Raw genomic sequence first — 24796 nt, 5'->3', positions numbered from 1 at the left:
GGGAAATGGAAGTGTCCTCCAGCAAAACTTTCTGTTCTAGGTTCTTTTGCAGGCAGGTCACAAGCATAGAGTCCTTGCTCTTAAAGGAGCTTACATTTTTAATGGAGGAAGACAACATGAAAGGCAGATGAAAGGAGAAGCAGGGAAGAGACATCATCTGCACTGTGTTAGGGTGATAAAGTCTAGGAGAGTCAGAAATACAGCTGGAAGGGAAGTGAAGAATGGCTGGCCTGTGTTTGTCTCCATAATGGTGACCCTGGAAAGGGCTTACCAATAGGAAAAAAGGGCTGGCATAATAGAGAAGTATTCCAGGGTGACAAGGCCCCAGTCACTGAGGAAAGTTCTAGGGCGACAAGGCAGCTGAGTGATTCTTTTAAATCTTAAGAGTCAGAAACACATCTGGGAGAGGAATGAAGCATGATTGGTCTGGGCTCATTCCCCAAATGGAGAGTCCTCATAGACTTCCTGCAGTAATTTCTTTGTTCTTTTATTGTTATTATTAATCCCATTTGATAAATAAGGCAACTGAGGCAGACATTGGTTAAGTGACTTACCCAGGGTCACATCAATAAATAAATATCTGAGGCTGGATTTGAACTCATTTGAAACCACACTTATCTTGCTGATTACTTTTAACTCTAGCCCAGGGATTCTTAACCTGGCTCTTGTGAACTTAAAAAAAAAAAATACACACACACACGTATAGTAATAACTATTTTACTGCAATTTATTTTCTTCGTAATCCTACAGATCTTATACATTCAAAAACATTATTTTGAGAAGGGGTCCATAGGCTTCACTAGACTCGCAAAGGAGTCAGAATACCAGGGGGAAAAACAGATAAGAACCTTTTTCCAAGTCTAGGATTTTCATTGGGGTTTAAATTAGTTGAGTTTCGAGGCCATTGGAACCATAATTATTTCCATCTCTAGGATAGGTTTTTTATACTTTTGGGACATATGGCATGGTGCCAAGTCATGTTGTCTATTGAAAATTTTGGTAGACCTCTGTTTCTCTGTTGAGGGGGGGAGAATTGTTTTCATCATCTGTTCTTGTTTTAGTCATTACCTTAAATTCAATTTAGTTGCCTTTTTTCATTTATATTATTATAGTTGTGTATATTTTTCTACTGGTTCAGTTTTCTTGCTTCTGAATCAGATTTCGTTTTATTGCCACAGAATCATGTCATAAATCTTATGTTTCTCTGAATTCCTCATGTTCATATTGTGGTATAATATTTCCATGACATAGATCACAGTTTTTTTAGCCATTCTTTCATTAATAGGGACTATTTTCTTTCTGGCTTTTTCCATTCATTTTTTCCATTTTGGGTTCTTGTAGTTGGTTGCACAATTTTCCTAGATTTGGTTTCTGTCATTTAGTATTAATTGTAATTATCACACTTCTGTTTTTCCTTCCATCTTTTTGTGTTTTGGAAAAAAAAAGATTGATGCCAGCTTTGGATATTCTGCCACTTAATTATTATGCTGGCTAAAATCTGTCCTTAGATTTTGATGAAAATTCTTTTAATATGCCCTGGTTATTGGTGAAGTTTAGCAAATATTGGATTAAAATGTATTTAATTTTAAAATGGGATGTTTGATATAGAATATTAATTTAAGAATACATAGAAATTGAGGGAAATAAATATAAAAATGAGATACCTAACTCAATTTTATTGGACTTGAGAGAAGTCAAATTTACCATCATTATCTCTGACTTTACTATTTTTAATTCAAAGAATTTCTTAATCATACTTATTTAACTGAGTATTTTAAAAATTCCTTTGGGTGTATATGTAAAGAATGAAATAAGTATTTCAGGGCATCAACTAACTTAATATACTGTCTAATAGGGAAACTAATTATGACATAGTTAATAGAAAACAATTTACTCCTAGTTTGATTTTTTTGTTTGTTTGTTTTTAGTTTCAGGCTGATGGAAGCAAACAAGAAGAAAAAGAGAGAATGGTAAGAGACTAGGAAAGCATAAGGAAATAATATTTTGGCTAGGCATAGCAGAATACAGAACATTTTTATTGTGATCTAGTTGTAGCCGTATGTGAAAAAGTGCTCCATAATATTTTAACACTAAATGTACTAAGTGTATCTTATTTTTTACAATGATTTTTGAAAAGCTGTGTGTGAGATAATTTAAAATTCAGTGGCAGTAGCTTTTTATTTGAAGGACACTTAATATATTTCTTGTATATCACTTTTTAAGCTTTTTTTCAAGCTCCAAGAATGAGCAATTTGACATTTGAGTAAATCATACCTAAGTGGCACCTTTGCGGCTTTGGTAGTTATAACCTGTATTGTATACATCTTTAACGGGGGGGGGGGGGGGGGAAGGGGCTATCAGAATAAAGTCATGTTTTTTTTTTTTGTTTGTTTGTTTTTTTAAAGAAGAAAACTCCTTACTACCAAGACATGATTATGTAACTTAGAAAACTAATTCCTCAGAAAGATCAGAACAATATCATTTGGATATATAGATCAGGGAGCTATTTACATGGGGATAATTAATAATAATTAAAAGGAGAGACATAGGATAGCTTGAGGCAGTGGTGGGTTCTACTGAAAGTTTTTTAAGGATGGAGTGATTTGGTTATATTTGTAAGGTAACCTGGAAGGAAGGATAAGGAGAGAGTAAAGATTTGTAAGAGAGAGGGGATAAAAATGAGGTCTTCAGCTAAGAGAGAGGAGAATGGGGAAATATGGAAAGTTTGAGAAGAACAAGAGCAGGTTAGGAGGAAAGGTTTTTTTGGGGAATGGAATAGGGATTCAGAAAAGAGGTTTTTTCCTCCCTATTTCTATAAATTTTTGGGGGGTAGTTTGATTGGTATGGCGTGTAAATTAATTAAGGTAGGATTGTAATTTTTATTATATTAGCTTGGTCTACTCATGAGTAATTAATGTTTTTCCAGTTGTTTAGACCTTACTTTATTCATGTGAAAAGTGTTTTGGAATTGTGTTCATATAATTCCTGTGTTTGACTTGGCAAATAGATTCCTAAATATTTTATGTTGTCAATTAGAGAAGAGTAACAGGATTTCTTTGTTATGAGGACCTAATTAAGATTGCATAATAAATTTGAGCCATCATGGTTTCATGACTTCCTCCAGCTTTGTTCAGCAGCACTTGAATAGGAACAGAAGTGGCAAATGGAAGGTGGTAAATAGAGTAATCTAGGCATGAGGTTTGAAAAGATATGACTTAAGTCGAAATGAATGAGGGATTTGTGAGTAAAAGACTGGAATCAATCTAGTTAACTAAAGGTTTAAGATTGCTAAGTGAAGAAAGTGGCATCTGAGCAAGGACAATGGATTTTATTTTCTTTTTTCATAGGAAATTTTGCTTAGCTGTTTGCTGACTATTACAGATGAGGTGCTACTTCCTTCTCTTTCTTTGATGGATTGCAATGCTTGTATGTCTGAAGAACTATGGGGAATGTTCAAATCATTTCCATATCAATACAGGTAAATATCAGTATTTTTGGAAATTTGAGCCATGTCAATTTTGATGCATTGGCTTTATCAAAAACATTAACAAGCATTCATTTTCTCTCTCACTTATTGTCTCCACTAAAAATAAAAGAAGAAGAAAAACAGAACCTTTCTAACAAAGGTTGGAAGCAAAACAAATTCCCACACTGGCTATGTCCAAAATTATTTATCAGTCTGCTCATTTTATCTATTACGTCTTTGTTAGGAGGATGGGTATCATTGCTCTTGTGAAATCAGGGTTACATTGATCCAGATTCTTAGTCTTTCAAAATTGTTTATTTTTACAATAATGTAAGAATATAAACTCTTCTGGTTCTTCCTACTTAACTTTGCATCACTTCATATAAATCTTCCCTTTTTTATGCTAACAATAGCATTCCATTACTTTCATATGCCATTTTTCCACCATATTCCCATAGTTTCTTCTTTGCCTCTCATGGGGTAGGAGAGCTGTTTCAGTAAATAATAGAGCTATTTCTTCCTTTCTGTGGGTATGCACAATTGAGTAATTTTGGGGCCTAGTTCCAAATTGTTTTCAAGAATACTTTGACCAATTCATTACTATACCAAAAATGCATCATTGTGTCTGTTTTCTTGCAGCCTCTCTAGTATTTATTATTTCCTTTCTTGTCATCTTTGCCAATTTGATGAGTATAAGGTAGACCCTGAAGTTTTCTTTAATTTGCATTTCTCTAATTATTTGTATAATTTAGCGCAATTTTTTTCATGTAGCTATTGATAGCTTGATTTTCTTTTGAGAACAATTTCCTTTGACCTGGTGATTGGCTTTTATTCTAAATTTGAATCAGTTCCTCTAAGTATACCAGAAGTCAGTGCATTTTATAAGTTTTCTTAATTTTAGTTTCATGAATTGCTATGAACAAAATTGAAAAATTAATTACTTAATTTAAAAATATTGCTATATACCTTAATAAAATTAAACTAATCACTATTTTATGTCATTCATTGCTCCAGTTGATTTTTGAACCTTGTAAAAACTTGTATTAGTTATAGCTCATTGACTAAATAGATTGCATTTGTAATTCTACTCATAAGATCACAGAATGAGATTTCAATACATTCTTGTTGTGATTAAAAAAAATGTAATGGAGATAGATCAGGTCACCAAGTGGCCAAACGTTAGGCCATCCACTATTAATTGATAGGTCTAAGAAAGTGTCATGTAGAAACTGTTGCATATGTAATAATACATAATGAGAGGGTGCTCCATATTATCAAAATTAAAAATAAAAAAATTCATTACTCAAAATTCACTAAACAAGCATTAAAAATCTAAATAATTAGATTATTTAATGATTTTATGGGTAAGTTCGCAGCACTTATATTTCTGAAGTTTTAAAGCTTACAAGTTTTAAAGCACTGAGATTTTTGTTATGGGACATGCTTGATATCTTACAAATGAGACATCAGAAACTTGTCATGGATTGCCAGTAAGCTTATAACATTTCTCTGTACTCTCTTCTTCCTTAAGGTATCGTCTGTATGGTCAATGGAAGAATGAAACTTATAATAGTCATCCACTTTTGGTAAAAGTTAAAGCTCAAACGATAGATAGAGCCAAATATATAATGAAGTAAGTTTTTTTAAATTCTTATTTTTGTTGGGTGAATCATAGTAAATTTAGGTAGCTTAAGTCTAAACATAAACATTGGTAACTCCATGAGTCAACTTCATATTGATCTAGTAGCTATTTTTATATTAACTGTGACGTAATAGACCTCATTCTAAAATTTCACATTTACAAAGATTGTACATCTAATAATTCTTTTCATCATACTGTTGCAGTATTGTATCATGTTTCTTTCTACAAAACTACTTTGGTTCCATTAACTAGGAAAATGGGGAGAAACTTATGGATGCACATAGATCTCCCCAATCATTAATTTTTATAAAGACTTGGAAGAGGGGCAACTAGGTGACTAAATGGATTGAGTCAGGCCTGGATATGTGAGGTCCTGCGTTCAAATATGGCCTCAGGCACTTCCAAGCTATGTGACTTAAGTCACTTAACCCCCATTGCTTAGCCCTTAACACTCTTCTGTCCTGGATTCCATACTTAATATTGATTCTAAGACAGAAGGTAAGAGTTAAAAAACAAAACTGACATTGAGGAACAGAATCAAGTTCAAGTAATCGGGTGATTGCAGAGGTATTTAGGGTAAGGCTGGTTTCATGAAAGAGAAAGTTCACTGAGTCGAGGTTAGTATGCTAAGGATGGCAAAGTTTTTTTTTTTTTTTTTTTTTTTTTAAACAAAGAAGTCAAGGCAAGAAGCATTTATTAAGCACCTGTGTGCCAGATACTGTGCTAAGCACAAGGGTTACAGAGAAAAGCAAAAACAGTCTTTCCTCAGAAAGAATTCATAATCTAATGGGGAAGACAATATGGAAATTTCAATGTGCAAATTATATGCAGGATTAATTAGAAATAATCTGCAGAAGATGGGATTTTAGAAGCTCTAAGAATAAAACTGCTACCTAGCATGGATGGGATGATAATGAATGAGGGAGGGAGAGTAGGCAGAGCCACTCTGTTTTTATTTTGCTTCTCTTTTTTTCTGCTAAGGAGAATGATCTACCTGAAAAGGGTAGAACAAAAGCAACTTAGAGTAGAAAGGTAATTGAGATAGTAAAAGAGTTTCTAAATTGCCCTTGAGTTTTTTACCTAGACTAATGAACTACATTATTGGGTATTGAAAGAACTCATGTATGGGATTGTTGAGTCTTATGTCTGCTTTTATTTTGCAGTTTTTTTTTTTTTTTACTGTTGAAAGTTCTGATGGAATTAAAAAATCCTTCTTGGAAGGAATCTTAAGTTTTTAAAGAGGTTTTACTGCTTAGTTTTCATCTTGTTTAAAATTTTAAGAGACTATATTTGGTTTTCTCTAATTTCAGCAGTGAAGACTAAATACCAGTTTGTGTCAGTTTAGATTATCACCCTTAAGGAAGGCGGTACTTGGGACTGCTTAATTCTGTAGTAAAAATGTTCATTCCACTTTTAGATATAGGGACAATTGCTATCAGTCATGCTACTTTTAATATTTATGCAATGGCATTATTATACAATGGTCCTTGTGTCAGGAAGATCTGAATTCAAAATCAGGCAGCAGAAGTTGACTCTGACCCTGATCAAAACAGTTAATCTCTATTTACCTCAGTTCCCTTATCTGTAAAGTGGAGATAATAATCAGCTGGGCAGCTGGGTAGCTCAGTGGATTGAGAGTCAGGCCTAGAGATGGTGGGAGGTCCTAGGTTCAAATCCAGCCTCAGACACTTCCCAGCTGTGTGACCCTGGGCAAGTCACTTGACCCCCATTGCCCACCCTTACTACTCTTCCACCTAGGAGCCAATACACCGAAGTTAAGGGTTTAAAAAACAAACAAACAAAAAGAAAGTATAGGCTCATCAGGCCATAGATGATTATTTATCTACAGCAAGACAGTTTAAGGTGTGAAGAGAATGCAATCTGGATTGAATTATTAACATGTTAGAATGTTATTTTATGCTCCCTTTTTTTCCAGAAGATACTTGAATTAGTACATAGCCCAAAATAGGTTTTAAGGTGATCTGTTAAAACTCTTTAAATGTGAACTTTATTTAACTTTGGTCTTGCTGCTGATGTTTTTCAGGGAATTCCCTAGTGCTAACTAGATAGGAGATACTTTTTAAGATCTCATAGATGTTATTAATAAGCTTATATATCTTAATCCTTAGAGAAGTTGTGAGAATTAAACCATTTTTTGGGGGGAATCTGTGATTTCATTAGTGTAGGGGAACTGTATAAGTCATTAAAAGCTTTAAACTACTAAGGCTATTTTGTATTATTAAGTTGAAATTTTAACAAATATTTATGATATATTTACATTCTAAATATCTTTTTTGGCATGTTCTTAACAGAGATGGTTTTCTGATTGCTACAAAAACAATTCAGCATGTAGTTACTTTGAATGTTTTGGTAAAAACTTATGTATTGAAAGTAGTGGATCAATGAATTTCATGGTGGGAGAGAGATTTTCGCTAAAATGGGCTCTTCCACTTTTTCCCCTTCAGGCGATTGACAAAAGAAAATGTGAAGCCTTCTGGAAGACAAATTGGGAAATTGAGCCACAGCAACCCAACCATTTTGTTTGATTATGTATGTATAAGCTACAAGTTAATGTAAAAAAACTGGCAAAAGACTTGTTTTCATTTTTATCTCTATCTTAAGAGAAATGAGGATGTTTGAGATTCAATAATTTTGATCTGAGATCACTTAATACCACATCTTCCCTGTAGGTTATCATTATGATATTAAAGGAGATAATATGTGAAATACTTGGTTACCTTAAAGTACTTTATAAATATTAGTTGTTACTGCTTAAAATTTCTTTAAAAGGTTTTAAATTCAGTTTTATTTTCAGTTACAGTTCTTCCTCTTACCTCCTTCTCCCCCACTCAATGAAAGGCAAGGAAAAAAAAATCCTGTTACAAATAAGGTGTCTAACAAAACAAATTACTGTACCAGCCCTCTCACCCTTCCCCCCCCCAAAAAAAAAAGGAAAAAGAAAAGAAAATATGGATCAATTTGTGTTGTAAGTTCATCAACTATTTGTAGATAGATAGCATTTTTTATCAAGAATCCTTTGATATCATGAATGGTTACTGCATAGATCAGAGTTTTTAGGTTTCAAGATTTTTATATTTACAAATATTATATAAATTAAAATCTTTGTAATAAGGCTAGATAGATATAATAGTATAATTTATTTACTACATAGTATAGGAATTTAACATTTTGATCAAATTCTTCATTAATATATGCTAGTTCTACTATAAAGCTATTTATAACTTGATTCTTGATTATTTTGTCTTTATAATGGCTTTATTGAAAATAATTGTTATGGAAACTTTTTGTGAATTAGGTTACTGAATATTGAAAATCACTCAACAGTTATTAGATGGCTACTATGTGCCAGGCATTTTGAAAACACTTATGTGTTGCAACCCAATGTAGCACTAATTTCTTCATAATAGAGAAGTTTTATAAAACAATTCACATGAATTGTTATCATTTTATAGTTCTAAAAGTAAGGTTTGGGGGCAGCTGGGTAGCTCAGTGGATTGAGAGCCAGGCCTAGAGATGGTTAGGTCCTAGGTTCAAATTTGACCTCAGACACTTCCCAGCTGTGTGACCCTGGGCAAGTCACTTAACCTTCATTGCCTAGCCCTTACCACTCTTCTTCCTTGGAGCTAATATACAGTATTGACTCCAAGACAGAAGGTAAGGGTTTAAAAAAAAAAAAAAAGTAAGGTTTAGCTTAGTCATACTATTATCATTAGAATAACTCAATATTTCTATAGTGATTTAAGGGTATAAAGTGGCTCTTTTGCTCATAGATTACTCATAGATTATTGAAAGTAGTTGTTCTAAGGTGTAAGTTTTGTTATTCTCAACTTTAAAATTAATTTCTTAATTAACAACCAGTCTTTAATAATTTATAAAAATATTCTTGGTTTTTTAATTTTTATTTTGAATAACAAATTTCCACATACGTTTTCTGAAGTTATATGATCCAAATTATCTCCTTCCTTTCTTTCCTTCCTCCTCCCAGATTAAAAAAAAATATATTCTTAACAGATGATAGAGAAGACTCAGTTTGCTATCAAGTCCACCAAAATAAGAATCTAAACTTGAAAAGGCAGTATGTCATGCTCTTAAAAAATTTGTTAATTTAAAAACTGTATTTAGCCACTGAGTCTCTGGCATATCTCAATTATTAATTAACCATGTCTGCTGGCATTTAAAATTATAAATTACATTTATTCTTTTTCTTTCAGATTTTATCACAAATACAGAAGTATGATAACTTAATAACACCAGTAGTAGACTCATTGAAATACCTCACTTCATTGAACTATGATGTCTTGGCCTGTATCTTTTTACATATAATTGTATGGAGATATAAGTAAAATGGAACTGTAGTTCCCCAAATAAGTGGTCTTTTTAGATACACAAATGAGAAACCAACAGATATATTTAAACTGTCTTTTTAAAAGTAATAATCCTTGTAAAGTAGTAGTCTTTGATTAGGCTTTGTCAGGTGTTAATTTTTTGTGTAGGACAATTAGGTGGCACTGTGGATAGAGCACTAGGCCTGGGATCAGGGATATGGATAGATCTTCTTTCTTTGATATCTTTGGGGTATAGATCTTCTAGCAGTAAAGGTGAATTAAAGGATGTGTATGTTTTTAGTGACTTTTTGATTCTTTATCCAGATTGCCTCTCATAATGGCTAGAACAAATCACAACTCCACTAATTGCACATATGCTTGTTTTTCTGTAGCCTCTACAACATCTTTTATTTCCTTCCTTTTGGAGAACTTTAATCTGATGGGTACAAGATAGAACCTTAGAATTGCTTTAATTATTATTTATCTAATAGTGATATGGAACATCCTTTAATGACTATAGCTGCCTTGTTTGTCCTTTGACCATTTATCAATTGGGTAATGGCCCTATTCTTAACAAATGCTTATCATTTCTTTATTTATCTTGGGAATGGAACCTTTATCAGAGAAACTTGCTGTAAAGACTGTTTTCTAATTTTAACTGATTTTATTTGTATAAAAACTTAAATTTTATGTAATCAAAAGTGGTCATTTTATCTTCTAATTCTCCTCTTATCTAGCTTGTTCCTCCAATTTGTTTATGATGTGACCTTTTAAAAAATCTAATAATTTATATACATGTAGTTTATCTTGTATGATGTTAGTTGTTGCAAATCTGATTTCTGCATATTTGTTTTTATTTCTTTATGGAGCACTTGAATCTGTTAAATATTTTGTGTGCTTTGATATATTTATCCCCAAGCATTTTATAGTTATTTTGAAAGGCATTTCCCTTTCTATTATTGTCTCTTGGGTTTTGTTATCTATATGGCTATGAGGTTGATTTTTCTGGATTTATTTTGTAGCCTTTAATCTTGCTGAATCTAGTACTTGTCTCATTTAATATTCCTGAGGATTTTCTAAGCAAACCATATCATGAACCATTTCCATGCATGGTGGTTATATTTCTCCATTACCCCTAAAATTTCTGCAATAATAATATATGCAAAGAACTTTGCAAACCTTAAAGTACTATACAGATATTAGCTATTATAATTTTAAAATTAAGAAAGGCTTTCTTTCTTCTAAACTACTTCTATTTAGTGTAAGTATATTATTGTCACTGTTTAACTGATGAGGCTTCTGAGGGCCTGCAAAGGTAAAATGACTTGCCTAACATAAACTGTCAGAGACAGGGTATAGCTCTCCAGACTTCCAAGGATTAGCTGTCTTTCTGCTTTATCATTTTGATTTTTGAAGTATATAAAGGAATGACCATTTCCCTTTATCTCTCCCCCCCCCCCCCCCAGGTGGATTTTTGTTTCATAGGAAGAAAAGATTGCATTTATCAATAACCCTTTGTGATTGAGTGTATCTTGCCTGCTAAAGAGTATGGATAGGCAGGAAAAAATATGTCAATTTTCCCCAATCATTTGTGACAGTTGGAAAAAGGAAATGATTTTCACAGTTTTTAAAAGACATTGTAGAATGTTCTTTTAAAGAGAAATTGGTAGAGGCTTGGACAAATATTTTCCTTAACATTGTACAAGATTGTATCATTGAAGCTTTGGCTAATCCAGAGAAGGAAAGAATGAAACATGATGATACAACCATCTCGAGCTGGCTTCAGAGTGAGTCTTGTTCTTCTTACATATTTTAGTACGTGCAAGATATTTCAGGAGAATATTCCCTAATATAAGCAACTACTTAGGGCAGCTAAGTGGTGCAGTGGATAGAGCTCTGGGCCTGGAATCAGGAAGATATGAATTCAAATATAGCCTCAGATGCTTTCTTTGTGACCCTGGGAAAGTTATTTAAACCTCTGTCTTAGTTTCCTCAACTGTAAAATGAGGATAAAAGAAGCATATGCCTCCTTAGGGGTTGTTGTGAGAATCAAGTGAAATAATGTTTGTAAAGCGAATAGCACATTGCCTGGCACATTTGAACCATTTTAGTTATGCCAGGTCTTTGCAACCCCATTTTAGGGGTTTTCTTGCGAAGATACTGGAGTATTTTGCCATTGCCTTCTCTATCTCATTTTATAGGTGAAGAGTTGAGGCAAACAGGGTTAAGTGATTTGCTGTGAGTCACACAGCTAGTAAATGTCTGAGGCGAGATTTGAACATGTGAGAATGAATCTTCCCGATTCTGAGCCCAGTGCTCTGTCAACTGCTTGGTACAGAGTATGGTTGGTGTTTTCAAAACTACTAACTGATCTGGAGATTAATAAATAACTATCCATTACAAAATACTCTTCTGAATACAAATAAATACGCAGATGAAATCAACCAGTTTTCTACCCTTTCTCATTTTTATAAATTTAATTGGAAAGAGTAATATAGTGTGTCATGGGCTCTTTTTAATTACTTTTCCTTTTCTTTCATACCTAGGTCTAGCAAGTTTTTGTGGTGCAGTTTTTCGTAAATATCCAATTGAACTTGCTGGTCTTCTTCAGTATGTGGCAAATCAGCTAAAAGCAGGAAAAAGGTGTATATATATATATATATGTATATATATAATTTTTTTCTCTTTAATTGATTTCTTTTTATTTACTCTTTACTGTGAATGTCTGGCTGTTTTGAGCTCTGTTATTCTGAATAACTTTATTTAAACAAAGGAAGAAGAATTGGGAAAACAAAAGAAACAAAAATCACAATAATGTAAATATATGTTAAAAGGCAGCTGACCTTTATTTAACATCTGTATTCAATATTGGTTCCAGAAGAGTAATAATGAAATACACCTCCCTTTTCTTCATAGAGAAGGAGGGAGGAGGAACTGTGGGTGTCAAATTAGAGGAGGTAACCATTTTCATTGATCTTTTAAAATTATGTTCTGGGCCAATTTGGGCTAGTGGATTCAGTCTTGGGATTAGGACAAAATGAGACTCACAAAACCATGTGACATTTAGCAAAAGAAATTTACAATATCTTGCTAAAGGGGCATCTAGGTTGCACAGTGGATAGAGCACCAGGCCTGGAGTCAGGAGGATGTAGGTTTAAATTTGGCCTCAGACTTTTCCTAGGTGTATAACCCATGGCAAGTCACAACCCCCGAGTGCCTATCCCTGACTGCTTTTATGTCTTAGAGTTAAAACTAAGAAAGAAGGTAAGGCTTAAAAAAACAAAACAAAACAAAACAAAACAATGTAACACTAAATGTATTTGGGAAGGAAACCACATTGATTTAATTGGTTGTAATTCCCTTTGACCTTCACATGTGCCTAGAGAGTGAAATTTGGCTTCAATTCAAAGTGAAACTTGATGCTTCAAATGCTATGTTTTTAGAATTGAGCAAACAAAAGTTTGTTGAGGGTTCAAACCTTAACCTTCTGAACCAACCTTAACCTTCTGAACTAATTAAGTCTCTAGAATACTTTCTCTACCTTTTAGAGGGAAATAAATGTAGGGTAGCATCTGTGGAATAGATGTGATCCACCCACAACTTAACTTTTTATTTCTAATGAGGAGACCTTTTTGGAGAGTGGAAATGATACTGGAATATGTCTGGTGTTTAAAAAATAAGAAACAAGAGGCAGCTGGTTGGTTTAGTGGATTGAGAGCCAGACCTAGAATTTAGGGAGGTCCTAAATTCAAATATGACCTCAAACATTTCCTAACTGTGTGATCCTGGGCAAGTCACTTAATCCTCATTGCCGAGCCCTTACTGCCCTTCTCCCTTAGAACACAGTATTGATTCTTCTTTTTTTATTATTAAACATTTATTAATATTCACTTTTAACTTGTTTACATACTTTATGCCCCTACTTTCCCCTTCACCCCCCCCCCTTCCCCCCTACCCATGGCTGACGCACATTTCCACTGGTTGTAACATGTGTCCTTGTTCAGGGCCTATTTCCATATTGTTGTTAGTTGCATTGGTGTGGTAGTTTCGAGTCCACTTCCCCAATCATGTCCGCCTCAGCCCATGCATTCAAGCAGTTGTTTATCATCTATGTTTCCTCTCCTGCAGATCTTCCTCTGAATGTGGGTAGCGTTCTTTACCATAAATCCCTCAGAGCTGTCTTGTGTCATTGCATTGCTGCTGGTACAGAAGTCCATTACATTCGATTTTACCATAGTATATATCAGTCTCTGTGTATAGTGTTCTTCTGGCTCTGCTCCTTTCACTCTGCATCAGTTCCTGGAGGTCTTTCCAGTTCACATGGAATTCCTCCAGTTTATTATTCCTTTTAGCACAATAGTATTCCATCACCCGCATATACCACAATTTGTTCAGCCATTCCCCAATTGAAGGACATACCCTCCTTTTCCCGTTTTTTTGCCACCACAAAAAGCACAGCTATAAATATTTTCGTACAAGTCTGTTTATCTATGATCTCTTTGGGGTACAAACCCAACAATGGTATGGCTGAATTAAAGGGCAGGAAATCTTTTATAGCCCTTTGAGCATAGTTCCAAATTGCCAGCCAAAATGGTTGGATCAGTTCACAACTCCACCAGCAATGCATTAATGTCCCAGTTTTGCTACATCCTCTCCAGCATTCATTACTCTCCCCTTCTTTTATTTTAGCCAATCTGCTGGGTGTGAGGTGATACCTCAGAGTTGTTTTGATTTGCATTTCTCTAATTATTAGAGATTTAGAACACTTTCTCATGTGCTTATTGATACTTTTGATTTCTTTACCTGTAAATTGCCTATTCATGTCTCTTGCTCGTTTATCAATTGGGGAATGGCTTGGTTTTTTTTTTATACAGTTGGTTTAACTCCTTGTATATTTGAGTAATTAGACCCCTGTCAGAGTTTTTTGTTATAAAGATTTTTTCCCAATTTGTTGTTTCCCTTCTGATTTTGGCTACATTATTTTTGTTTGTACAAAAGCTTTTTAGTTTGATATAATCAAAATCATTTATTTTACATTTTGTAATTTTCTCTAACTCTTGCTTGGTTTTAAAGTCTTTCCTTTCCCAGAGATCTGACAAGTATACTTTTTTGTGTTCACTTAATTTATAGTTTCCCTCTTTGTATTCAAGTCATTTACCCATTCTGAATTTATCTTGGTGTAGGGTGTGAGATGTTGATCTAAACCTATTCTCTCCCATATTGTTTTCCAAATTTCCCAACAGTTTTTGTCAAATAGTGGATTTTTGTCCCAAAAGTTGGGCTCTTTGGGTTTATCATACACTGTCTTGCTGATGCCATACCCCAAGTCTATTCCACTTATCCTCCCTTCTGTCTCTTAGCCAGTACCATACCGTTTTGATGACTGTTGCTTTATAGTACAGTTTAAGATCTGGTACTGCTAGGCCCCCTTCCTTCACATGTTTTTTTCATTATTTCCCTTGATATTCTTGATATTTTGTTATTCCAGATGAACTTTGTTATAATTTTTCCTAATTCAGTAAAAAAGTTTTTTGGTAGTTTGATAGGTATGGCGCTAAATAGGTAAATTAATTTGGGTAGAATGGTCATTTTTATTATGTTAGCTCGTCCTACCCATGAGCAATCAATATTTTTCCAATTGTTTAGATTCTTTTGTGTATTCTTGAGTAAGTTGTTTCTCCTTGCTTTTCTTCCTTTAAGCAGAGGGTTAAGCTAGATGACTTCTGATGAGGTTCCTTTCAGCTCAAGATCTAGGACCCCATGAAGGAGGCCTTTTTTATGATGTGAGGGTTGTTTTTCCGTTCCTTTTTGTTTTTAATTAACTTTTAAAATTTTCACATCAGTATTCTCTTTTTCCAACCCTCCTTCTCTAAACACCCTACCCACTAAAGCAAGAAATACCAAGTCAGCTGAAGCAGATTCTCTTCATTGGTCATATCCTGAAAAAAAGGTCTCAAACTGTACTCTTTCTCAGGAGGTGTTGCATGTTTGAATTGTTGTTCATCATTGTGTTGATTTTAGTTCCTAAGTTTTTCAGAGTTGCTTGTCTTTTCACTATTGCTGTTATATAAATTGCTCTGGTTCTGCTCACTTTATTCCACTTTACTTCATAGAAGTATCCCCTTCATTATTTCTTACAGCATAATATTCTTATCACATGCAAATATCATAACTTTGAATATTTCCTCAGTTTTCATTTTTATTCCTTCTCAAAAAGAGATGCTATAAATGTTTTTGTACATATAAGTCCTTTCCTTCTTTCTTTGATGTTTTTGTCATATAGATTTGGTAGTGATATATCATTGTCTCAAAGAGTATGCATACTTCAGTAGCTTTGGGAACATGTTTCCAAATTTCTTTTGCAGAATGGCTAGACCGTTTCACTACTCCACAAACAGTACAACAGAACTTCCTTTCTAACAGTCCTTCCAGTTTTTGTCTTTTCCTTTTTTTGTCAAGTTGACCAATCTGATGGTTGTTAGGTTATAGATATTTTCCTACAAAACATTATTATTTGTACCTGTTCCCCAAAACAAACTCAATAATTACAACTGCTAAGCTTTTGAGTACTTGAGAGAATGGTTTTGATGTTGTATTGCCTCTACATTCTTAATGATAGATCACAATGTACACTTAGTTATTACTCCCAACTACTACCAGTTGGTAAGAGCACTTTAATCTTTTAAACATTAATTTGTAATGGTAATATTTATGCATTGAAAGGGGACGTAGTCATCTCTCTTTCTTCACATAATTCTAAACTTAAGGATTTTACTTTTGGAGAACAGATTATTTTTATTTTTTTAACCCTTAACTTCTGTGTATTGGCTCCTAGGTGGAAGAGTGGTAAAGGTGGGCAATGGAGGTCAAGTGACTTGCCAGCAGGGTCACACAGCTGGGAAGTGTCTGAGGCTGGATTTGAATCTAGGACCTCCCATCTCTAGGCCTGACTCTCAATCCACTGAGCTACCCAGCTGCCCCTCAGATTGTTTATTTTTAAAAATACTACTTTATACATATACACAGCTATACACACTACAGTCAAGGAGCTAATTTTATATTTATATTCTGGAACACCACCAAATACCATAGTTCTCCAAGTAGACTTCATTCCTGATAGGTGTCTACTTTTTAAAGAAAAAAATTGGGAAACTGTTATGTAGGCCACTAAAATCATTATACGGCCCTATCTTCTTAATTTACCCCTAGCTTTTTCTAGATAAATCTTTACCTTTTACTATTTTTGATGCCATTAGGTGAAAGAATTCTAGGCTTTTGCCTACAAAACATACTTTCCCTAAAAATAAATAACTAATAAAATGTCAATCATTCTTTCTTACCTGTATCTCTAATACGTAGCATACTACCTGATACGCAATAGGCACTTAATAAGTATTTGATTTCATTTAATTGCCAGGATTCTCTTTGTTTTTTTGGCATATGCTAATTTCTTTGAATGTTTACTTTTGTTCTGAAATGGATTTTTATAAACTTATTAAAGAAAAATCAGCACTTTGCTCTTAACTATGGCCTAAGTACTTTCTAATAAACTTGTAAAATTGCACCTTATCCTTTATATGGCTACTTAGACCTATGAAAGACTTTTTTACCTCCAGAAAGACTTTTCTCTGTCATCTTCCTTATATACAAAGGATAGTCTTAAAAGGTATATAGCTTCATTTCTGAGATTTAATCTGTTCTTGAAGGGAAATTCTTTAAAGTCAGTATTTCAGGATTAAAATAAGTATTGGCATTAGAGAGAAAAGTATTGGAATGTGATCTGGTTTTCTGTTCTTCTTTTCCTTGGCTTGAAAATGGATTCTTTTTGCTTTAGGAAGCCATCTGTGAGCATAGTTAATATGCCATTATGAGGATTTTTGAGACTTAGTTTGTGATTCTTTATATGTTCTATTTACTTGCATGTGTGCTTTAAATACTTCAAATTTCATTGTTTTCAAGTGATAATTTTTATTCTTCTAAAATCTTATTTTTAAAAATATATTCATTTTCTAAGAGGAGTTTTAGGAAAAATAATACACTTATTTCTAATAGCACTTTCATATGTATACATACCCATAATATAACGAAGAGGGAACAGGTTATAGTGGATAGAACTGGACTCAAGTTAGGAAGGGTTCATGTCCTGTTTCTGATGGGGAAAAAAAGGCTTTTTAAAAACTTCTTAATATCCTAAGAATAACTCAAGACAAGTCACTGAATGGTTACAAATTTCTATATAATTAAAACAGAGCTTTCACTATGTCAGTCTTTCCACAATAAAAAGTATGTTTTATTTAAATCACGTAATTACAAAAGTAAAATACACTTTTGCTTTTGTATTTTAAGTGTATACATAAGCATATTTCTTATTTTCCCTTTGAATAGCTTTGATCTACTTATTTTGAAAGAGGTGGTACAAAAAATGGCAGGAATTGAAATTACTGAAGAAATAACAATGGAACAGCTAGAGGCCATGACTGGTGGGGAACAACTTAAAGCTGAGGTGAGTATACTTGGAGATGGCTATGTAAGACCAACCTAATTTTTTTCCTCTTATAAAACAAGTCAATTGTTAACAAGTTTCTGAGTGAATTGTCAAATTCTACATGGCAGCATTAGATTTGCTCTTATTTTATAGCTATTTTTGTTTCAAATAGGTACACTAAAGTTTCTGCATATATACTTCATTACTATAATACTTCAGTCAATGGATTTATGATGTCAAAGATGTTACTATTCCCTGGATTGGTACAGATCACAACCCATTGGTGTCTCCTATGCATGTGTTTTCTTTTTTCCATAGGTCCTGCATGGGTAGTTTTAGTCTCTGTGCTAAAGGCCTTCCTCTAGGTCAGGGGTCAACAATGTATGGCTCTGGAGCCATATCTGGCTCTTTTGAAGGCCAGATATGGCTCTTTCTGCAGGAGCCATAAAGTCCATTTTTTTTCAGGAGCTGTCACAGGAGCGCGCACTGTGAGCACTGTATGGTTCTCACGAAATTACATTTTAAAAAATGTGGTGTTTATGGCTCTCATGGCCAAAAAGGTTGCCGACCCCTTTTCTAGGTCTTAAAACCATGTCAACTATAGGGCTAAGGATTTAGTTGACTATCTTGTCTGACTCTTTGTGACTACATTGGGGTTTTTTTGGCCAAGATAATGGAGTGGTTTCCTATTTCCTTCTCCAGCTCATTTGATACATCAGGAAACTAAGGAAAATAAGGTAAAACAGTTTGCCAAGATCTACCAGCTAGGAAGTTTCTGAGGCCAGATTTGAACTCAGGAAGATGAATTTTCCTGATTTTAGTCCTGACACTTTTAACTACTTCACTCCCAAGCTGCCACTAAATTGTGGTTAGCATTGTTGAAAAGCACCACACAGTTTCTCAAATGTAATAGGGTTCACTTTCTTTTTTCTTTCCATTTAGTTTTTAGTCCTACACATTGTCCATCTGCAATGTACATCCTAGATATATGTATGTCTGTGTCTGGATGTGAATATAGTTATATACATGTACATTTACATATAGTGTTGGGGAAGGGGGAAGAGGCTAAAAACAGTAATTAATTCATTGGACTGGTTGTCTAACTACATGCCATTGGGCAGTTTTGATCTAGTTTGTTTCTTCTAATTAATAGTCTTTTAAAAGCAGTCTGTGTTATTCTGATTACAAGGATTGCAGAGGGAAAAGGCAGCAGTATAAAAGTATTAAAGTGCCAACACTTTTAGTAAGTGTAGGTAATAGCACCCTATATTTAGGTGATATCTCTTAGGGGAAGAAAAGCTGGGGATATTGAAATGGCAGAATTATAATTTTATTTAGTATAGAAATAAATTTTAATATATTCCAACCTGATATAGTAGATATAGAGAGCTAGCCACAGAGTTCAGAAGATCTAGGTTCAAGTTCTTTTTCTGATACATATTGATTGGCTTTGTAACCTTGGATTAGACACTTAACTTTTCATTACCTTCATACAAACTTTCTAAGATTACAATTGCAGAATGGTGGCTGATCTGCTTTGGAAGAGAAAATTTTCTTACTAGGGTTTCTTTATCCCAATGAAATCACATGTTTGAAACTCCATGCTGTGTGTGTATTGAAGCTTATTACCTTTTTTTGGGTGTAGGGAGGCTACTTTGGACAGATCAGAAACACTAAAAAATCCTCTCAGAGGCTAAAGGATGCATTATTGGACCATGATCTTGCCCTCCCTCTATGCTTGCTTATGGCTCAACAGAGAAATGGTGTAATCTTTCAGGAAGGAGGAGAGAAACACTTAAAGCTTGTGGGAAAATTATATGACCAGGTAAGTAAATGTGCTTTGTATGTTTTGATAAGTGTTAATATACTTAATAAATGTGGGGAATAAAAGCTAAAAAATATTACATATTTATGCATGGTTAGTTTGATCATGCTTATTTAATTTCAGATATAAAATAAAGACTTCTTATATATAATTTGTCATTATGTTGTATATTTTTAAGGATTTGATAGTTTAGAAGTCAGAGTAGTTGAACATTGGAGCCAAGACGGCAGAGAAGACCCTCCTGATCTCTGACAAATTACCCTCCAAAAACTATGATATAATGCCTCAAAACAAATTTTGGAGCAGCATAGCCCACAAAATAACAGGGGGAAAGAATTTTTCCACCCAAAACAACTTAGAAGGCTGGCATGAATGATTTAGTGCCCCGAAGTGGAGTGCAAAGCAACATGCCCAAATAGGCTCAACCACAGCAGTGGGCCTTAGTTAGGTACAGCTGAATCAGCAGCAAAAGCTTCTGAAGCTCTCGGCCACAGATAGTAAGGGGAAAAGGGGGAGTGGATGTTAAGACAACTGCTCAGAAGGAGACTACAATAGATCTTTAAAAGGTAGAATTGACCATATGGAAAAAGAGGGTGCATAAATTTACTGAGCAAAAGAACTCTTTACGAGGTAGAATTCTCCAAATAGAAAAGGAGGTATAAGAGCTCACTCAAGAAAATAATGATTTGAAAATTAGAATTGGGTTAGTGGAAGCTAATAATTCCATGAAACATCAAGAAATGATCAAAGTCAAAAGAATAAAAAAATAGAAGAAAATGTAGAATATTTCATTGGAAAAATAACTGACCTGGAAAATAAATCCAGGGGGAATAATATAAGAATTATTAGACTACCTGAAAGCCATGATTTTAAAAAAAAACTTAAACGTCATCTTTTAAGAAATTAGCAAGGTTGGGGGCAGCTGGGTAGCTCAGTGGAGTGAGAGTCAGGCCTAGAGACAGGAGGTCCTAGGTTCAAACCCGACCTCAGCCACTTCCCAGCTGTGTGACCCTGGGCAAGTCACTTGACCCCCATTGCCCACCCTTACCAATCTTCCACCTATGAGACAATACACCAAAGTACAAGGGTTTTAAAAAAAAAAAAGAAAAAAAAAAGAAATTAGCAAGGAAAATTGCTCTGATATTCTAGAACCAGAGAGTAGAATAGAAATTGAAAGAATCCACCGATCATCTCCTGAAAGAGATCTCAAAAGGATAACTCTTAGGAATATTATAGCCCAATTCCAGTACTCTCAGGTCAAGGAGGAAATATTGCAAGCTGCCAAAAATAATTCAAATATAGTAGAGATACAGTCAGGATAACACAAGATTTAGTGGCTTCTACATAAAAGGATCAGAGGGCTTAGAATATGGTGTTCCAGTGGGCAGAGTAGCTAGGACTTTAACCAAGAATCACTTTACCAACAAAACTGAGCATTAATCCTTCAGGGGAAAAAATGAGTATTCAGTAAAGTAGGAGACTGTCGAAACATTCCTGATGAAAAGACTAGAACTGAATGGAAAATTTTGACTCCTTCAATATAAGAGAAGCATAAAAAAATAAACGGGATAGAGAAATGAAAAGACATTCAATAAAGTTAAACAGGTTACATTCCTATATGGGAAGATAATTCTTGTAACTCCTAAGAACTTCATCATTATTAGGGCAGTTAGAAGGAGTACACACAGACAGAGGGGAAGGGTATGAGTTCAATATGATGGGATGATACCAAAAAAATAAAATTTAGGTATGAAAAAGAGGAATGCATGGAGTGAAACAGGAGGAGAAAAATAGAATGGGATAAATTGTCACATAAAAGAGGCATGAAAGAACTTTTATAGAGGAGGTGAAGATGAGGGGGAGGGGAGCACATGAAATTTACTTGCATCAGAATTGTATTGGCTCAAAGAGGGAAGAACACACACAGTCAGTTGGGTAGTTTACCCTACAGGAAAGTAGGAGGGGAAGGGGATAAGTAAGAGAAGGTGGGATAGGGCTGATAGAAATGAGGGCAAATTGGGGGAAATGATTGTCAGAAACTAAATGTGGGGAAATAGGAAGGAAAGTAAAACACAGTAGTCATAAAGGTAAAAACATTTTTACAAGTCTAATAAAAGGCCTCATTTCTTAAATACATAGGGAAATGAGTCGAATATATAAGAATACAAATTATTTCCCAAATGATAAAATGATCAAAGGATGTGAATAGGCAGTTCTCAGAGAAAGTAATCAAAGTGCTCTATAGTCATACAAAAAAATTGCTCTAAATAACTGTTAATTAGAGAAATGCAAATTAAAACAACTCAATTACCACTGCACATGTATCAGATTGGCTATTATGATAGAAAAGAAAGATGAGGAAACTTGAAAGGGATGTGGGAAAATTGAGACATTCATGTACTGTTGAGGGTATTGTCAACTGATATGTTCATTCTGTAGAGCAATTTGGACCTATATCCAAAGGGCTATAAAAGAGTACATACCATTTAACCCATGAAAACTTTACTAGGTTTGTATTCCAAATAAATAAACAAAAAGGTGAAAGACCTATATATACAGATAGTTAAAGGAGTTCTTTTTGTGAGGGCAAAGAATTGGAAAGAGAGGGGAATACCCATTAATTTGGGAATAACCGGGTAAGTCATAGTATATGATTTGTAATGGAGTACTATTGTGCTGTAAGAAATGACAAGCAGAAAGTGCTCACAAAAACCTGGAAAGACTTATGTGATCTGAAGCAGAGTGAAATAAGCAGAGCATTGTAAATAGTGACAGGATAACTGTACAACGAACAACTGCGAATAACTTAGGTCTTTTTAGCAATACAATAATCCAAAACTATCCTAAAGGACTCATGATAAAAAATATTGTTTACCAGAGAAAGACCTGGGGTCTGAATCAAGATCAAAGCAAATATTTTTCTTTCTTTTTGAATTTCCTTCCACAAAAGGATTAATATGGAAAAAATATTGTACATGATTGCACATCTAAAATCCATATGAGATTGCTTACTATCTCCACTGAAAGATTGGGGTTTGGATGGAGAGGGAAGAAAGGAAGTAGAGAAATTGAGATTCAATATTCTTTGAAAAAGATTGGGAAGTGTATTTACATGTAGTTGTAGAAAAAAATAAAATTTAAGAAATAAAAACTAGCATTTACATAGCTCTTAAGAAAAAAAAGTTAGAGTACTTTATGGCAAAGCTGGGACTATCTATACAACTTTGGATAGGACACATTACCTCATAGGCCTGGCATTTTTTTAATCTGTGAAATAAGAGTATTTGAGTAGATGACCTCCAAGGTATCTTCTTGCTCTAACATTTAATGGTTTAAAATTTAACTTTTAATTCAATCAAGTAGCTAAATTTAAAAGCTCATTTAATGAATTTTCTTAAAGGAAATTTTCATTTTGAATGGATCTTAGAGTTAGAGCATTTATATAATTATTTTTGTCTTTTGTTTTTAATTTAGTGTCATGATACTCTGGTACAGTTTGGTGGCTTTTTAGCATCTAATTTAAGCACAGAGGATTATATAAAGAGAGTGCCTTCAATTGATGTGCTTTGCAATGAATTCCACACACCTCATGATGCAGCATTTTTCCTGTCTAGGCCTATGTATGCACACCATATTTCAGTGAGTATATATTTAAAAAATGCTTCTAATGTTTTTTGGAACTGATTTTTGGAAGTTTTTGCTTGTGTTTTTGTTAGTACCTAGGGCTTTGAGCTACCTAGACAGAAAAGTTTATGTGACTAGTTCTCTAGAATTTAAATGCATATTCCACCATAGTCTAGAGCTATTATTATAATTTTGAAATTGTAGCCAAACTTCTGTAAAATGTCAGTTTTCAGATTGGTAAATATAGTGATGCTAGGATGAATCCATATACCAGGAAAAAGAGTCATCTGTGCAGTAAACATTTGTTTTGTTTTTCATCCCCAGTCAAAGTATGATGAACTTAAAAAAGCTGAGAAGGGAAGTAAACAGCAACATAAAGTTCATAAATACATCACATCGTGTGAGTTAGTGATGGCTCCAGTCCATGAAGCTGTGGTCTCCTTGCATTTGCCAAAAGTATGGGATGACATCAGCCCTCAGTTCTATGCCACGTTTTGGTCATTGACAATGTATGACCTTGCAGTTCCACGTAACAGCTATGAAAGAGAAGTCAATAAATTGAAAGTCCAGATGAAAGCAGTTGATGACAATCAGGAGATGGTATGTTTTTATTCTAGCTCAACTGTAATTCCTTTATGGTGTTAATTTAAAACTACTGGTAAAGCTTAGTATTTTAGGTCAAAAAATGCATCATCAGGGGCAGCTGGGTAGCCCAGTGAATTGAGAGCCAGGCCTAGAGATGGGAGGTCCTGGGTTCAAATCTGGCCTCAGACACTTCCGAGCTGTGTGACCCTGGGCAAGTCACTTGACCCCCAATTGCCTACCCTTACCACTCTTCTGCCTTGGGACCAATACTCAGTATTGACTCCAAGACAGAAGGTAAGGGTTTAAAAAAAATGCATCATCTTTAAGGGTATATAATCTTTCCGTGGTGATTCTATACTTCTGACTGAATGTTTCATTTATATATTTTATGGTCTATATGGGGACTGTTACTATCAATAAACAATTTGACTATCTTCTTAGCACTGTGTTAGGTGCTTTTAAGGGATGTAGAAGTTGTACAAAATACTGCTACCCCTCAAGGAAATTCGAGTGTACTTACAGAAAGGTGGCAGATTAAAAATGAAATAACATTTAAGTGCTCAACTGTTACTTACTAGAGTCTTATCAAATAACTAATAATTAACTAATAGAGTCTTATTGATATTTTAAGCCTTATCAGCTTAAAAGTCATTTTATTTTATTTTTTTTTATTTTTTATTTTTATTTTTTTATTTTTTTTTTAACATTTATTAATAATCATTTTTAACATGGTTACATGTTTCATGCTCCTACTTTCCCCTTCACCCCCCGCACTCCCCCCACCCATGGCCGACGCACTTTTCCACTGGTTTTGTCATGTGTC

General features: G+C 34.1%; 1 protein-coding gene across 1 annotated transcript in view; it reads left to right on the top strand.

Moving 5' to 3' along the window:
* Positions 1-24796, top strand: part of THOC2 (THO complex 2) — a 192205-nt gene that overhangs the window by 135653 nt on the left and 31756 nt on the right. Inside the window, exons 13-23 of the mRNA XM_044682671.1 lie at positions 1929-1970; positions 3348-3478; positions 4998-5099; positions 7574-7658; positions 9341-9434; positions 11161-11241; positions 12001-12097; positions 17840-17957; positions 19585-19764; positions 23239-23403; positions 23713-23988. Coding sequence (XP_044538606.1) covers positions 1929-1970; positions 3348-3478; positions 4998-5099; positions 7574-7658; positions 9341-9434; positions 11161-11241; positions 12001-12097; positions 17840-17957; positions 19585-19764; positions 23239-23403; positions 23713-23988 — 1371 coding nt within the window. The remainder of the gene's footprint in view (positions 1-1928; positions 1971-3347; positions 3479-4997; positions 5100-7573; positions 7659-9340; positions 9435-11160; positions 11242-12000; positions 12098-17839; positions 17958-19584; positions 19765-23238; positions 23404-23712; positions 23989-24796) is intronic.

The sequence above is a fragment of the Gracilinanus agilis genome, chromosome X (genome assembly GCF_016433145.1).
Source record: "Gracilinanus agilis isolate LMUSP501 chromosome X, AgileGrace, whole genome shotgun sequence".
Taxonomy (NCBI): Eukaryota; Metazoa; Chordata; class Mammalia; order Didelphimorphia; family Didelphidae; genus Gracilinanus; species Gracilinanus agilis.
The sequence above is the reverse complement of the archived record's forward strand: the minus strand, read 5'-3'. Positions and strand labels throughout refer to the sequence as shown.